This window comes from Bactrocera tryoni, chromosome 5 (genome assembly GCF_016617805.1).
Source record: "Bactrocera tryoni isolate S06 chromosome 5, CSIRO_BtryS06_freeze2, whole genome shotgun sequence".
NCBI classification, from domain to species: domain Eukaryota; kingdom Metazoa; phylum Arthropoda; class Insecta; order Diptera; family Tephritidae; genus Bactrocera; species Bactrocera tryoni.
Genome location: NC_052503.1, coordinates 78,617,311 through 78,635,827, shown reverse-complemented (window position 1 = coordinate 78,635,827; position 18,517 = coordinate 78,617,311). Strand labels below are relative to the sequence as shown.

General features: G+C 38.9%; 1 protein-coding gene across 1 annotated transcript; it reads right to left on the bottom strand.

The window, feature by feature from the left end:
- Nucleotides 1–9,399: 9,399 nt before the first annotated feature.
- Nucleotides 9,400–18,238, bottom strand: LOC120778570 (cysteine sulfinic acid decarboxylase). The gene is made up of 7 exons (XM_040110435.1): nt 17,586–18,238; nt 16,303–16,652; nt 14,180–14,367; nt 13,942–14,067; nt 12,615–12,963; nt 12,047–12,541; nt 9,400–9,672 (listed from the first exon to the last, which is right to left on the bottom strand). Exons 2-7 carry the CDS (start codon nt 16,501–16,503, stop codon nt 9,484–9,486), a joined length of 1,548 nt encoding a protein of 515 aa, XP_039966369.1. The 5' UTR covers nt 16,504–16,652; nt 17,586–18,238; the 3' UTR covers nt 9,400–9,483.
- Between the last annotated feature and the right edge of the window lie 279 nt (nt 18,239–18,517).

Genomic DNA, 18,517 nt, shown 5'->3' with positions numbered 1-18,517 from the left:
CGGGAACCTGTCAGAATATTTGACGATCATTCATTGATGACGTCTCTAAAGAAAGTCACATGATGAAGTCAAGTTTTTTTTTAGAATATCTGAAGTGGACATTCATATATTTTGAAGATCCAATAAATTGTATAGGATCCAAGAAAAAGTTTAACCTTTATTTTAAACAGCTAACATTTTTTGTTGCGGTCCAAAACCAGTACACGATGCACTTTGAGAAAAACCAATTGAAACCCCTATAGAGCCAATTGTGGTCTTCAATCGCTGCAAGCTTCATCTTCCCCTACAGAACTGAAATGTGTCCACTTGGTTCTCCAAATGCACGTATTACACAGCTCACAGCCGTCTTCAGAGTGCAATTTGCGGTTGTTGATCGTTTAGTCGATCGTGGTACACATTTTGTATGCAACCAATAACAACGAGAGCAATGACAACAGCACACAAAACAAAAAATAATAATCAAAAGCAAAAAGTGCTAGAATTGCACGCAAAGCGTAAAATTGCACGTACCTACTTAAAGCAAGTTGCAAGCAAGCACTTGGTACACGGATTGTATATGCAACCTTATGCCGACTTGCAGCAGTGCAGCATGAAAAATAATACTTTTGTTGATTTTGTAAAGCCGTACAGCAAACCAAATAAATAGGGGTATATTGAGAAGCATCCTTAAGTACAAAATAACATGCAAAACTATATTAAGTCAGAGGCGTGGAGCGACAAGCGGTTTTTCAGGAGTGAGCCAATGCAACCCAAAGCAATAATATGAGTGAAACAATAGCTGTATTCGATTCACCAAGCTTAACTCTCCAACCAATTGAACAAACTAACAGATATGGAAACAAACAAGTAAAACTTGTGATGCAACCCTGCCCTAAAACAGACAGCTAATATATTATAGTTCTGACAGAGACCTCTTCGCGATTAGAAAAACCTCTACTACTCTTGAGCAATTGCACCAGTAAAAATAATATTCGGCTCAGTAGAGACAGAACTCACGAATGTTTGTAACATAAATATTATAGTTTCGATCCCTTATATAGCGTTGCCTCTGTTTCTAAAATTATCCGCATATTAACTCTTTCAACTCTCATTTTAAAGGGTAATGAGTGAATTAAGAATACCTTTACGTGCCATTATTATTACAATGTCATCACGTATATTCGAGACCATACTTAATCAAGTACCCAGCAAGAATCATAATATTCTCGCGATGAGCTAGAAACACATGAGTCGTCAGCCGTCGAGTGATTTGTTTCTCTGACGAAGCTTTTACTTTGTCATTTTTTCGTATTGGCTCTCGCACAGGTTATTTTTCAATTAATTATTCCTATGCAGAAGGAAACAAGTATTGAATAAGTGAATCTCAAGTAACCCTTTAAAGAAATATTATATTTGTAAACGGAAATGAGCACATGAATGGACTTGCTTTAAGCTAAAAATGAGTCATTATATAACAATCAACACAGAAGCGGAGAAAACCATCTTACAGAGTATATTAAGTTTGCCATGATGTTTGTAACACCCACAAGAAAACGTCGAAGATCCTATAAAATATATACTAAATCTAAATGATCAGCGTGACGAACTGAGTCCATTTAGCCAAGTCCGTCTGTCTGTATAAAAGCGAAATAGTACTTCAGTTTCTGAGATATCGATTTCAAATTTCTCCCCAGAAAGCAGCTCTTTTGTCGGAACTGCCAATATTGCACCACTATAGCGTGTAGCTGCCATACAATAAACAAAGGGATTAGAATACCAAACACTTATGCTACGAAAACTTTTTCATTTGATTATCTAAGGCAATAATGCAATTTTCGATGAAATCGAATCATTATATCATATAGCTGTCGCACAAACTGAACGATCGAAATCAGGTTCTTGTAAGGAACCTTTAGTAATTCTGAAGGATGTTACAGCTTCGGTGCAATAGAAGTTAACATTCTTCTGGTTTTTGTTTTCTTTTTGCATAAAAGTGCGAGTTTCCCTACAGGGATATCAGTTCAGTGCTGAGCAATTTCATTTCGTTTAACATTTCGTTTATTCCTGCACTAAATTCATACTTTTTGTTTAAGTAAAGAATTCAATGCAGTCTATTTCATAAATGATTTTCATCTCGTTTTGCGCTGCGTTTCAACTGAACTTTGCAAACATTGCGGTGTCATGTTGCAAATCCACACAATATTCTGCACTCTCTTCAGCTACTCATGCCTAGCAGGTATTTTTTACTTGCTACACACTTTATCTAAGTTGTACCAGCATCGACACTATTTTCCTTGGAAATCGCACGAAGTATGGCTAGTTGTCTGGACATTTCACCTTTGTAGATTTCATACTCGTGGCAAATGTGTTTGCAAAGCGCGACACGGTTGCATAAGAAGCGCACATTTTAATAGACAATTAGTCGACTGAAAAAGACGTAAGCCTGGTAAAAGGGCGCACCCAGCTGGCTACTGTGCGAGACCGTTTATCAAATTAATGTTTGAATTTTTTTCTTCCCAACACATATTTGTCATTAGTTATTCGTCTATGTGGCCCTTTTTACCAGTAAACGAGCAAATGTGTCGCATGGGTGTGCCGCCCAGACTGTGTGACCAGTAGTCACGAGTTGTCGTAAGGCAATTGTCATCTAAGGGTTTTTACTAAATTATTCTATTACAAGCGGCGGCGTGGAGAACACTTAATTCTATGGGATTGAATGATCAATAGAATATATAGAATAAATGAAATAGAAATTATCATAGCGAGAATGCTTGACGAAGAACTCATTTCAATACGAGCGATTCGCATGAAATACTGTTTGAGACTGTGACAACTTCGTGAAAGCCTCGAATTTTGCTGCTATAATTGAGGTATCTCCAAGCCAAGAATTCGACATATATCGATTGTCCCTTCTGGTGTGTAGTTTCCATTCGAAGTTTTGAGTGCTGAAAAATGCACTTGTTTCAGTCGATATGTAAAAGTTTGCATTATCGTGGTGAAGAGTGATCCGTCTTCGGCTGTTTTTACAAAAAAACGGGCAACCATTTGCTTGGAAGTGTTTCGTGCTCAAACAACTTCTGTTAGTTTCGTATCATCCGAAAACACCCATACAGTCGATTGCTGTTTACTTTCGTGCTTATACGCGTAAATTCAGGATTCTTCACCTGTCACGATGGCGTCGTATTTTTAGTATTTCTCGCAGCCAATCGACATGAGCCTTTTTTTCAGTGACTGTCGAATTGTGTGAGATCCAACGGGAATAAATTTTTTTTTAATTTATGCTGATCTCACTAATGTCTATAGTGGAAAACTTGATATACCAGGGTATCAAAATATTGTCATCTAATATTGTATATACAATTTATACCAGATATGAATATCCATAAGGCAAAGTGCTTAAAGTCATTCTCCACCAGTTAGAGTTCTCCAACCTCCCTCGCAACTCATTCAGCGGACAAAAATAAAAATGGCAGTCCCGTGATAAATGCATGCAATCTGTTAGTAGGCCATTTGGTTTTGCGAATTCCCTTGAGCTCATATGCGACAACTCGGTTATTGCACACCGGTGTACTGACACTAAATGCATACAAATATTTAGTTTATGCACACAAGCAGCACAACTGTACAACAGTACGACTGAGTTGCATGCAACTTTTTATTGAATTGCAGTTGTTGTTGTAGTTGCTATTGCTATTGTTATTGCTCCCGCTGTTCTGAGTATTGTAAAAACGCTTGCATTTTTTGCTTGGATCCTTTTGATAGCAATGTTTTCATTACAACATTTGTTGTTGTTTTTGTATTCATTACAATTCATTAGCGTTGTGCGTTATTTGTTTTTATGTTGCTGGCGTATATGATTTCTTTATTCCCGCGGCACAGTGCGGGCACAATTGAAGGCGTGTTGTTTGCTGCCGCGTGAATGTCCGTCATGCAATACAACTACACATAAATATATATGTATGTACATATGTGTATGTGTGCGTGCAATGTGTAGTTTAGTAGTTACGCGTTATTTGTAAAGACAATGCCAAGACGTTGAAGCCATGGTGATGACGTTGATGAAACCACCGGTCAGTTGCCTATAAGCGACGTGCGGCAATGAGCCGTAATGCAGGCGCATACACACATACATAATCACACATCTCTACAACAGCAGTCGAACAGACAGTTGGACAGCTGACTATAAGTACGAACTTCAAAAAGCGTACAAAAAACGAATCTACAAACACACATCCACCAAAGCTGCGATATGTCTGCGCTGCGGTGATGTACTTGCCCACCATACAAATATAGCATAATCGCAACCTTAAGGAACTGACCGAAGCTACATATGTACATACAAACGCGCCTTACGCTGCTTGTTTATTTGTCTGTCTGTTGGCATATATCAGCTAAGCTGCGGTCTTTTCTGATGTCTGTTCTCCATGTGATTGCTGTATTCGTATTTGAAGGCATGCGTCTGTTTTTTGTTTATGTCATCCAATAAGCCTATATATTATAAGTATTATCTGCGTTTGAAGCCCGCCTTTGCGTCGTCTATACACTTAAGACATTAAACGCATAAAATACGAGTAGGCAAACTAGAAGGGACTAGGAGGCAAGTAAAGCTATGACGAGTAGTTATTGGGATAGGTCGCAATAGAACAGTGGAGAAAATAAGAAGGAAAGCGATCTAATCTCTAAACTACTGTACTTAGTTACACGACCTTATAAACAAAGCTTTACTCTACTCTAGATTCTAGAGTCTAGAAAACAGACTTTTTATGCCGAGTTTCAATATCATGTTTTGATGGTTCTTAGTAGGGGCATTCACAAAGAGGGTTTTAGGGGTTCAAACATCCCCTGAAATTAGAATGAATAAATGTTATGTTTTAAGTGTCCAAATAAAGTTCTATCGTTTTCAGATTATGCTCGAGGTTACTAGAAGAGAAAGATCCGGAAAAATACAATGAAACCTAAATATTTATGACGAAAAATTCCACCCATCTGTGCACCGATATCTGCAGATCGCTACCGGTATCAGTTGTTCTCAGTAAAAGATCGTTTTTGACTCTTCGAAGTCTAAGAACTTACTTGCGGAATGCGACTAACGAAGGAAGAAATTTTGAACATCATGCTTCACAGCCCAGAGGACTGAATATGGTTTTATAAAAACTTTTTGATTTGTGAAACATTTTGTTCTGTTGAAAAGTAAATATATTTGAATGAAAATATTTCAACAAAAAAAAGCCCTGGAATTACATAGTTTCTGCGAACGCAGCTGATTCTAAATTAAGTATTATGCCCAAGCGTTTTCGTCAAATAGAGATCAAACCGAGATCTTCGAAGAAATTAAAGATTTTACATCGGGATCAATACAAGGTTCGAGACGGTGATAAATCCTAGAGATTTTATTTGTAAATAGAAAATATTTTTCATACCCACTGTTCCGTGTCTAATGTTACCAAGTGTGGCGAAGGTTCTAAGTTCCAATTGAGTAGGTATGTATGTATATGCCGACGTTACGCTACAGACAACGTTCTTTTAGGTTTCTCTATTTGTGTGAATATGCAAAAAAGTTTTCACTTGAAGCGTATAGCAAAAACCAGCCATAAATTGCCATAATTTACGAATTCGACGCGGAAGAGCAGTACACGTACCGTCACACAGCAGAGTTATATAAAATGAATTACTGCATTTAGTGCAGTCTAATAGGTATATAGCATTAGCGAGGACCTCCATAAGTCATGCGCAGAATTAGCACAGATTAGACACACACTCTAAGAAAGCAGCGAATGTGTGTACCAATTGTGGCATCCAATAATGACATCGTCAGCGCATCTTTCTAAGAGTACAGCTATGGCTTGCACAGTGTGTACATAAGTATGTATTTCCCTGGTAGTAAAACAGAATTAAAGCACAGTCTACTAAAGTAACATACTATAATAATTTAATTTGTAGTTCAGTTAAACGGCGATTAGTTTAAGCTTGAGTTTACACGTTCCAGAGCTGGTAACGCATGATCTTACATTCGTACACTTTTCCTCAATAATTTATCACGGGAATGGGGAGACTAAGGAACTGGGGAACGGTCAGTAAAATAAAGCGTTGCTAGTCGTTGCCACTCTACCGGCAATCAAATAAGAATGCACAACTTGAAGACAAAACAATGGAAACAAATCACACCAACAGCAACACAACCCCTCAGCGCAACGCACTAGAGGCTGCACGTTAGACCGAAGTCTCGTGAAAATCTAACAAATCAACAATTGCCGTATGATTGCGACTAATGAGTCCGACAATTGCAGAAATCAGCCAGTCAAACAGTTAGACTGCCAGTAAGACTGCGAACTTGTAGAAAAACCGCGACGCAAAATGCCCGCACAAAAGTCAAACACCAGCCAGCAACATTATGTGAGTAGTCGGCGGAGGTTGTTGTCGACATGACTTCGACTTTAATGCGCGCTGACTGCCTCCTAGGTGACTTCCATCTCAAGCAATTGAATCTTTTTTTTATAAGTATAGGTACATACATATGTGCATATATACATACGTTCACACTTTTTTCACCGACTGTTGCATAGCTGAAGTTGAAATCCAAGTTAAGCGCCTGAACCGGTGCGCAAAGCCTTACTTAGACCCGCGTTGGCCAGAGTTGACTTAAGCTGAACTGAGTTGAGTTGAATTGAGTTGATGATGGAGCCGTTGTCGACGCCATTGAAGAGGACGATGTTGACGGCAACGACGACGGCGACTATCAAGCTTATGCTTGGCATGTATGCATACTATACATATACTTGATGATGACAATGACGAGCGCTTTACGCTGGTGACCGCATATTTTGCGCTGCACACGCATTTTTCTGCTCCAACCAACCTCCGTAGATTTGCAGTAATCTGCGGAACTCCACTGGATTGGCATTTGTGTAGGTATGTAAAAGTGGGTTTACTAACATACGCGGCTAGAATTGACGCCAAGGTATCCTATTATTGCTGAAATATAAAGATTCCACAATATTTGCGTGTCACATTTGTGGCTATATAAGTAACAGTAGCGAATAAGTGCTTAGCATAAATTTTTAGCTGACTAAAGAGTACATTTTGGAGAGAAAAATGCAATTGGAGAGGCTCTAGAGGCAGAAATTGTTTTAAAACCCACTATTTGCTCTTTTGCTTTACCATTTCAAAACCCCACCTGCCAAAACAAAAAGTTTCCGAATAAAAAGCAAAGAAAATAATGTTAACTTCGGTTACACCGAAGCTATAATTCGCTTTCATGTTACTTTCCTTAGAGCAAAAAGTTTATAAAAATAAAAAAAAACAGTTTTAATGGTAGCTATATTCTATAGTGGTGCGAAATCGGCGAGTCCGACAATGGAGCGGCGATTCTCCATTGAGGATTACTGTGCAAATTGCAAATATGTAAGAACTTCGGGGCAAAATTAGCATACCCTTTTCAGGATATATGTAAGAAACTATATTTGACTGCTATGTTATATAAAAAGACAACAGCATCTTTTCTTTTACAAATTTCCAATACGCAAACCATTCTTACGCTCCTGATAGCAGAAACGAGCGTTGATTTTCTTCATTAAAGTGCAGTCTGAAACTCGCCAGTATGTGCGCTAAATGCTAGCCTCGGCATTTACGCGCTTTAACTCAGCAACCGATTTCAATAAGCAGTAATGGCAAAAAATCTACATACATATAAACATATGAACATAAAACCGTACATACCTACATTATGTACTTACCGCAGAATCTGCACACCAACTCTAGAAAGTGCCACATGTTTTATGCTGCTCAACATGCGTCCAACACATGCCATCAACGAACACGCTTATTAAGCATGCACGACCACTTTGCACGAGCATGGAGTGCGCTGCGCCGTACGGTTTGACGGCTCGACGCGTCCCAATCGTTCCGATTCATTACCGCGCACATTTGCTTATTTTCACTATTTTTTATTATTTTTGCCAATTGTGGTTTATAAAATGCCCAGCGCGTTATTTTGATTTTCACTTTTATGTTCATATTTTTCACTTAGTTTTCGTTCTTTTTCGCGACGCGTCGCCAACTATTAATTTCTGCATGCACATTCAATTTATGCAAATGCATATCCCGTTTGAGTTCATCTGTCATTGCAAGTGCCTTACTGTTCTGATTTTTCTTCATCTTTACTTTGTTCTACTTCTTGATTTGTATTTGTCATTTTGGCCTTTTGATTTACTGCGCGAAACATTTCCTTCTTGTTCTTACATTACCGTGTCGGTACCTCACCCTTTATCACCTGCGCCGTCACATGGCTTCTATCGTCTTTAGCAATGTTTGTTTACATTGCCTTCAAGTTCAGCAAAAGTTCATTTGAGTTTCTGTCTCTGATTTGTCGTGCTGTTGCTTTATTGAGTTTGTTTACATTTCGAGTAGCGCGAGTACTTTCGCGATTGCGTTCGTTTCGCCTCGGCTTTGGCTTTGGCTTTGAATTCGTTGGGCTCGTTGCATATTGTAATGTTCGCTTTAGGTTACTTTGTGTTGTTGGTTATGTTTCAAGATTTGTATTGGCACTTTAATTTTGTTTACCTTTTTATACACTTTACATTCACAAATAAATAATTCTTAGGTAATACTCAGAAAACTCCACTAAATAATTAAATTATTACTATTTCACAAATTTTGCTCGCGATCACGTACCGACGCGCACTCACCGACGCACGACTATAAACAGAAAATGTTAACGAACATGAATGAAATTCTATTAACATTCGGTCATTCCGTTCCACTTATAATTTTCTGCAGTGCTGCTCACCTGCTTCGGATGACGAGACAACAACTGCTTTTGTATGCGCGAGTATGTAACATTCCTACACTGTTGTGCATGCTGTAATGAAATTACAGGGGATCACTCGGCGGGTTTGCAGTAACATAAAACGAACAAATTACATTGCTTTGTTGTTTGCCCAGAATTATAACAGCAATTCCAAATAGTTTGTTAACATCAATGCTAATAATATGCTTATACTCTTGCCTTCTGTTGCTTCTTACTTTATATAACCCCTTAACTCTCTAGGTTTGCAAGTTGCAAGGATATTATATAATATGTTGGGTTGCACGCGAACTTAGCCCTTTCTTACTTGTTGTTTTTTGTTTTACTTTTTTTCTTAAACATATGCTTTCTTTTAACGTATTCCATTAATCTTTCCATACTTTTAATGTTCTGTGGCTCCAGGCACCCGGTTCCTTGTAATTTATTTCGTGTGACCATTACCATTTATTAAAGTTTTTACGAGTTTCGAAGGGTAATGTAAGACGTAGTTTGGAATGAGTTCTATATCAAAAACATTTGTGGAAATTTTACTTAAAAAACTTACACAAATATGTGTATTCATGCAAAAATTACCCAGATGAATCCATGTTAAAAGACATTTTTACAAGTAAATTTTCTTATATTTTTTACTCTGCTTAGAATTTTAAATTAAGCTTAAGAAATAGTCTTAAGTGCATTGTTATAAACTAAACTATCTCCGATTAATACTCGCACTCTTCGCCCAAGCGCTCGATTTCATTCAAAATAAAATCTAGTTCCGCTTCCTCTAGCACTGGGAAACAAGTAAATACCATACGGAAAAAGTTACCCAAGCCACGATATTGTAGTGGCGTATAACCGATCATCACAGTGCCGCTATAAGCCATGCGCTCCTTAATCTTTGGTGCAACCTAAAAACAAATAAAATTTAAAAAACAAGAAAAAAGTTAGCTTCATCTGCACCAACGCTATAATACCCTTGATAGACATATTTCTTATATTATATTATAAAAGGGTGTATGATGAACTTTATCTCCCAGTTAGTACTGAAGCTATAATGATCCGAATTAAGCAATATGTTCGGAGCTTAAGTTTTGAAAATCACAAGAAGACTTCGCTGGAATTTGGCTGCCAGTTTAACAGTCGCGAGGTGATTTCGCAGGAAGCTGGCTGCCAGCTGGAGCTATAAAAGAAACGCAGGCACTGTGCCTGGCCAGTGCTTAGATGATTCTCGCGCCATGATCTGATGTAGTTTAACAGTCGCGAGGTGATTTCGCGGGCGGCTGGCTGCCAGCTGGCGCTATAAAAGAAACACAGGCACCGTGCCTGGCCAGTGCTTAGATGACTCTCGCGCCATGATCTGATGTAGTTTAACAGTCGCGAGGTGATTTCGCGGGAGGCTGGCTGCCAGCTGGCGCTATAAAAGAAACGCAGGCACCGTGCCTGGCCAGTGCTTAGATGATTCTCGCGCCATGATCTGATGTAGTTTAACAGTCGCGAGGTGATTTCGTGGGAGGCTGGCTGCCAGCTGGCGCTATAAAAGAAACGCCAGCACTGTGCCTGGCCAGTGCTTAGATGATTCTCGCGCCATGATCTGATGTAGTTTAACAGCCGCTAGGTGATTTCGCGGGAAGCTGGCTGCCAGCTGGCGCTATAAAAGAAACGCAGGCACCGTGCCTGGCCAGTGCTTAGATGATTCTCGCGCCATGATCTGATGTAGTTTAACAGTCGCGAGGTGATTTCGTGGGAGGCTGGCTGCCAGCTGGCGCTATAAAAGAAACACAGGCACCGTGCCTGGCCAGTGCTTAGATGACTGTCGCGCCATGATCTGATGTAGTTTAACAGTCGCGAGGTGATTTCGCGGGAAGCTGGCGCTATAAAAGAAACGCAGGCACCTACCTGGCCAGTGCTTAGGCTGCTGTGGCGCCGTGATGTGATGTAGTTTAACAGTCGCGGGGTGATTTCGCGGGAAGCTGGCTGCCAGCTGGCGCTATAAAAGAAACACAGGCACCGTGCCTGGCCAGTGCTTAGATGACTCTCGCGCCATGATCTGATGTAGTTTAACAGTCGCGAGGTGATTTCGCGGGAGGCTGGCTGCCAGCTGGCGCTATAAAAGAAACACAGGCACCGTGCCTGGCCAGTGCTTAGATTACTCTCGCGCCATGATCTGATTCAGTTTAACAGTCGCGAGGTGATTTCGCGGGAGGCTGGCTGCCAGCTGGCGCTATAAAAGAAACACAGGCACCGTGCCTGGCCAGTGCTTAGATGATTCTCGCGCCATGATCTGATGTAGTTTAACAGTCGCGAGGTGATTTCGTGGGAGGCTGGCTGCCAGCTGGCGCTATAAAAGAAACGCCAGCACTGTGCCTGGCCAGTGCTTAGATGATTCTCGCGCCATGATCTGATGTAGTTTAACAGCCGCTAGGTGATTTCGCGGGAAGCTGGCTGCCAGCTGGCGCTATAAAAGAAACGCAGGCACCGTGCCTGGCCAGTGCTTAGATGACTCTCGCGCCATGATCTGATGTAGTTTAACAGTCGCGAGGTGATTTCGCGGGAAGCTGACTGCCAGCTGGCGCTATAAAAGAAACACAGGCACCGTGCCTGGCCAGTGCTTAGATGACTGTCGCGGCGCGATGTGATGTAGTTTAACAGTCGCTAGGTGATTTCGCGGGAAGCTGGCTGCCAGTTGGCGCTATAAAAGAAACGCAGGCACCGTGCCTGGCCAGTGCTTAGATGATTCTCGCGCCATGATCTGATGTAGTTTAACAGTCGCGAGTTGATTTCGCGGGAAGCTGGCTGCCAGCTGGCGCTATAAAAGAAACACAGGCACCGTGTCTGGCCAGTGCTTAGATGACTCTCGCGCCATGATGTGACGTAGTTTAACAGTCGCGAGTTGATTTCGCGGGAAGCTGGCTGCCAGCTGGCGCTATAAAAGAAACACAGGCACCGTGCCTGGCCAGTGTTTAGATGACTCTCGCGCCATGATGTGATGTAGTTTAACAGTCGCGAGGTGATTTCGCGGGAGGCTGGCTGCCAGCTGACGTTATAAAAGAAACGCAGGCATCGTGCCTTGCCAGCGCTTAGGTGACTCTAGCGCCGCGTTGCGTATATACATACGGACGGACATAAGCTCAGCTCATCATTCTGATCTTTAATAAATATATTTTATAGGGTCTCTGCCTTTTATTTCGGAGTGTTACGTACATACGTCATGGCAAACTTAATATTTTCCGTTCAGGAAATATAAAAATTAACTAGTACTTCGGAAAAGTTTCGATTACTCACCGTATACAAACGCTCTTGCCACTCTGGTGTTTCTTCAAGACCCCTTAGCGCCTTCGGTATGTACCAAAAGCAAACATTCATATATTGGTTATCTTCCAGAACCAAACGAAAGCGTTCACTACCACGTTGCTTGACTTTGTCAACGAAAACTTTCGAAATATCTATGGCATGATCCAGCAAACGTCCAAAACTGCCGTAACCACGCGCCTTCAGCATTAACCAAAACTTGAAAGCATCAATTTTACGTCCGCACTGTATGCTCTTATTGCCTGTATCATAGGATACATCGTAAAATTTGTCCTGCTGAAAGAGATAGTTCACCTGTATGCTATTGCAACGTGTGAGTAGATCACGCTCACGTGTCAAAAAGAGCGAGCATTGCAGTGGCGCGCCGAGTGATTTATGTGGATTCCAAGCGAAAGAATTAGTACGATCGAGACCGGCTAGCAAGTGACGATTTCGATAGGAGAGCAACGCCGAACCGCCCAGACATGCCTGTGCGTGGATTTGTGTAAGAATTATATAACAATTATAGAATTTTGTATCGTCCAATGACTTAAATACTTACATCGACATGCAACCATAAGCCATATTTTTCACACACATCCGCTATCGCATTGAGATCATCGAACGCTCCCAACACAGTGGTGCCAGCGGTAGCGTTCACAAAGAACGGTTCGCATCCCGACTCTTGCGCTTTCAAAATCTTTGCCTCCAAATCGTTTGTTAACATTTGACCGCGTTCATTTGTTTTGACAACTACACAATTATCGGCGCCTAGACCCAGCCAATGCGCGGCCTTAACAAAGCTATAATGTGACTCTTCAGATGTGAAGAGAGCAAGTGGACGCATGCCAAACAAGCCGGCAGTCTTCACTTGAGGGTGACGGCTATAGCGAGCTAAGACAAGGCCATACCTGAAGTGAATAGAAGAGAGTTGTTGAGTGGGTAATAAATCAGATTTGTAGACACAGCGAAAAATTTTTACAAAAATTCAGTATGGTTAGCAAGCTGCAAAAAAAAAAAAACAAAAAATATGTATATAAAATAATTTTTCAAATAATTTCAAAAATGCCTCTTATTTGTGAGTCTTTGGTCGGATATACATAAGTATGTGCGTACATCCATTCGCGTAACCGTTTGTCCTAGGAACGGAAAAGTTGTTAGTCAGAGTGGTTGGTCAATATAGTTTCGAACGACTGACCAAGTAGGCTTTGAACATAAGTTTGTGACACTTAAGTAGATCTTTCGAAATTTTGTCTTATAATAAAAACTTTTTGGAGAAATGCCGTAAAATTCAAGAGTCTACGAGCGATGTTTCGAAGAGTAAAAAGTTTACGAATAATCATATTCTCCCCAAAACCATCGTTAGTTATGTAAGTTTCCATATTAGAAATCGTTACATCACAATTTTGTTTCATTAAGTTTAAGAACGAGATAGTAAATTTCTCTCAGTGTAATTATATGCAAAATCCTACTCTTAATTGCTTGAAAAACCCTGTAAAGTTCGAGCACTTTGTCTCTGACCGCGAGGCTCACTCAAATGAATACATATTTTTGTATGTAAATAAACGTCTGAGCCGTCAAAACGCTTGTCGGACCCACCCTAAAATAACACAGCCAAAACAATGCCTTTGCTTGCGGTTTATCTAACTGTCTAACCACTAGCCGTGTGAGTGAGTAATTAGCCCTAAAGTAACACTTGCCATTGAACATCTTGATAGTGAACCATGTAAGACAGCTCAGCTAAATCTAATATTTTCAATGCGTCAAAGTCAAGTGTTGGCCGAAGGCATAACTGTTTTCGCATACGAACTTACACTTATTGAATAAACGAACGTGTGTATATATGTATGTATATTTATAGTGTCTTAGCATTGTAGAAGTTTACTTACATATTAGACATGGAGCCACCAGGTGCGAAGATGCCATCACCTTCAGCATAACCAGCCAATTGGCAAACGGTACGTATGATTTCCGTTTCCATCAGCGAGAAGACGGGACCCACTTCGTACGTGTAACTGTTATTTTATTAAAAAAAAGAAGAAATATATAAATTAGTGTGAAATTGTTAGGTCTGTGGAACCGCATAATATATTATGTGTAAATAAATATATTCAATATTTTACTTACGCGCTTGCATTGAGCGCATCGGTGATCCATTGGCCCATCAAACCATACGGATCCATTTGGCCGAACAGCTGATTATGAAACCGGCCATGATTGGTTTTTACTGAATATTTAATTACCAGCCGACATAAGTCCTCTATCTCTGCTATGGTATGTGTTTTGTTCTCATCGATGCTGAGGTCAATCAATTGCTATGTAGAAGGAGGTTGATGTTGATTAATTATTGTATATACATATGTAAGTATATATTTATAATTGTTTATAAAAATATAAGTTTTTTGCACCACGCTTATCAGCACTCATTGAAATTATGCTTCCCCAAAAGATAACGAGAGTAAACTGATAATACATTTTATACATTTTTCATTTGTAATCTTTTCTTATTCTGCTCTTCCACTTTTGATTTTATTTTTTACTTTTTGTTCGATCTCTGTATAACGAAGTAAGGCTTAGGTTGCAAACCACCGACAGTTTGGCAAATTGTCGTTGTATATGCCTAACGTTGGCATAAACATCAAATGACCCCAAATGCAAGCATAGCGATCAATGATCTTGGCAAAATGTAAACAAAAGGTTCTTTGACCTCATAAAATGTAAACAAAATGATCAGAGGCCCCATATGTAAACAAAGGTTGTGGACTTGACTAAATCTAAACAAAACTTTTGAATTGACCCCAAATCTAAATAAATATTGCAGACTTGCTTAGATTGGAGCACTATAGCATATAGCTTTTATACAAACTGGCCGATCCAAGCCACCCTAAAGATCTATTTATACCCTTTTATGCTAAAATAAGTGCATAGTGAAGGTTATTATAGCTTCGGCTGTCTTAGCTAACTTTTCATCTCGGTTTTAAATAAAATAATATAGAGATTTGCTCAGTTGACCAGCTTAGTGAAAATTGAAACCGTTTAACTTAAACTTCCACGCTCATTTAAGTCGCTTCTGCATAATAAATAAGCATCAACCAAAATTAAAATATAATTTAAATCACGGTTTTAACAGTTCACAGCAACGATCAGAGCCAAGACAGACAATTGGGGCGTAAAACCGTGCATTGGTAGAAAATAAATATAGACGTACTTAAACTTGAGCTTATGTATGTATGTAGCAAGCGCGCACACAGCATGTGAATAACGAATACCAGCATATATGTATGTATGTAAATACCTGTGAGTACACACAATCCTAATCAAAAATCAAAACATGACAATCTACGAACATGATCATGTATCAGCGGCGGTCAACAGCGGATCAACTTTGTGGCAACAATAACAACAACGTAACAACAGCAGGCAGTAACACATAGCAACATGGCGCACAACATAGCAACTACATAGTTTCGAGCAACAGCAACAGTTGCTGACATGTTGACAAAATAATTTTCAAAGTGAAGTGAAAAGACGAACGGCTTTGCCGGCTCGCATTTGTGTATATATGTTAGTACATACATGTGCATACATAGTATGTATGTATGTTCGTATGTGCATTGTGTCTATTCACTGACTTAGTGATTGAATCGCCGTTCGATTTGCCATAAAAATGCCGGTCAAAATGAAAATGTTTAAATCCGTTAAAAGAAAAATAAACTTGACACACTTTTTAATTGCAAATCCAGTGTTCACGAATAACGCCTTGTCATCGCTAGCGCTAGCCGACGCTGCACAAGCATTGTCAGCGGATTTCGCGATCCAAAACACACCCGCCTGCGCCAAACTCGATTTGACCATGGCAGTGACACTTTGTCGTCGTTGTCGTTGTCGTTGTCGTCATCCGCTGTTGCAAGCTACAGCCAACGGTTTCAAATCATTGTGTGTCGCCAAAGTGTGTTGACAGTTTTGTGGCATTTAAGCCGCTTTCTCGGTGGCAAGCACTAACTACTTATATACTTACATACATGCATATATATGTAGGTATATAAAGAAAATATGTATATATACATATATAATATGAGAGTATATATTAGCGCTCGGTATCAGCATCTATATACATACATATATCTCGCAGCTTGAGCTTACCACTACTTTTTTGCTACACCCACTGCTTCAACAAGCCTCAGCCCCTAATATTATACATACAAATATATGCCTGGATTCACATAAAGTACTTTTTTGTGTTAACTTACCTTCATTTCGTTCGGCTGCTTAAAGTCGACAATTTTTACCGCATCGCGGTCGGCATCGGACACACAAAACGCTTTCCCATTTTTCAACAAATCATAGACGGAGCCCAGCACTTTCCAATCATCGGCCAGATTAAGACGTATCTTATCAATCTCATCCACTTTGTTTTGTGTTGTTGCTGTAGTTTTTGTTTCGCTTGACATGTTTATGTTTATTTAGTTGTCTGGTTATATTATCGCCGCTGTTGTTGTTTTTATGGCTGCTTATATTTTGTCTGCACTAATTGTTTAATGTGGTTTAACTGTGGTCAGTTTTTTTCTTATTGTTTTGGAGTTTTTATTTTTGTTATTGTCTGTGAATAAATTTCAAATTATTAGTCATGCGAGGTAATTGAATTTTGTTGTTAAGGAACTTGTAATCTTAGTCTTATCAAGAGCGATACTTTTTTATTTCTTCTTCATAAAAAAGTTTGGTTATAAAGAATTCTATATAACCTACAAATGCAAACTAATTAGTTTTAATTACCATTATATATGTATGTTTGGGACTAAAAAAATTTGCTATAAGTTAAATTAAAAATAATTTCAAAATATATGTATGTACTTATGTAAATAAAAATAAAGCTTAATCATTAACATTTTTTCCAAAATAAATTTGACAGTAATACATACATACATAAACATATTAGGGTGGTTTAAAAACCCTGAATATATATTTTTTTCTCGGAACTCTGAAAACTGGGTTCTTAGACCCCTCTAAAATAGTCGTTCCAAGTATTACTATAGTTATATACATATGTATGTATGTACATATGTATGTATATACGAGGGTGGCTTAAAAAAATAATGTTTTTTTCGCTTGGTACTGTGAAAAATAGATTCTTTGACACCTTTGAAAATTACATAATTCAGAAAAATTAAAAAAATGCCAAAAAAATCAGAAAAATTAAAAAATAAAATTTAAGGCAATTTTAAAATTTTTCTGAATTTTTTTGAATTATGTGTGACTTTTTCTTGATTTGTTGATAAATAAATAATAAAAAAATAATTAATCGTAAATAAGCAAAAAGTCTGTAAAAATGTTTATTTTAGTACTGTTTAGTCTTAACCACTTTGATCTATGGACTTTTGTTCGCAAACTACACGATCCTGCTGTTGCCTGAAAATTTCTATAAAAAATTCGGTTCAAAGCTAACTTATTGTAAATGCCATACATGCCAACGAAACTTTAAAATGTATTCTCAAAATTTTTTCAATTCTTGATCTTCTTAAATGTAATAACTTACACTTTTCGGCAAAATTTGAATGTTTCTTCAACTTATCGCACTCCTCACTTTCACTCGTTTTGCTGTGCTTTCAATGAAATTTTTGTTTGAAAGGCAGGCACCAGCGTCACCCAAAGACTGACAATGTTGACGGTCGAATGTGGAATTACACACTAAATGTATTTGCTAACAACCACCCGCCGCCTACTGCCTTTTGCTGTGTTGTTTTCCGTCAACTGCATACATATACACATGTAAATACGTATGGGCAGACACTTGTAGTATGTTTGTTAACACGCCGTACGTGCGCTGTGGTGTCAATGATTTAATATATTCTGCAATCGTATTTATTAATTGTTTTAGAGTGATGCTTGCAGTCAAGTGGATTCCAGTTGCTCCTCTTCCTCGCCGTAAGCGCATTGGGGTGTCATGCAGCTTTCAATATGTTCATACATATTACATACATATGTATGTGTAATCGCGCTCCGTTAGTACCCGGCATGTATACGTTCTATCGATAGGGCTAGCACTTTTGTCTCTAGTTATTTGTTCGTTGTTTTTTATTCGCCATACATTATTTGCATTATTTTTCAATTCTAATTTTATCAAACAGTTATTGTCCACAGCAATACCGAAACAATTCTGATCTTTACAGATTAATTAATTCGTCTGCATGCAGTCACATACGAGCATTTACGAATTGAAAATAGTGCTTGTGTGTGTGTATGTACGCACATACATGTGTGCAAAAATTGACAGTGGCAGTGCGTACATTGCTTTGGGCTAAATGTACATGTGTATGTGTTTACAATCAAAGATTAATATTTATCGCTTGTCTTTCGCTTAATAACCGATAGAGTTCGGAATAGGTATGTATGTATATATGTATGTACATACAATGTACTATGTACATATGTATATGTATGTATACGATTTAATTTGCAATCTTTTTA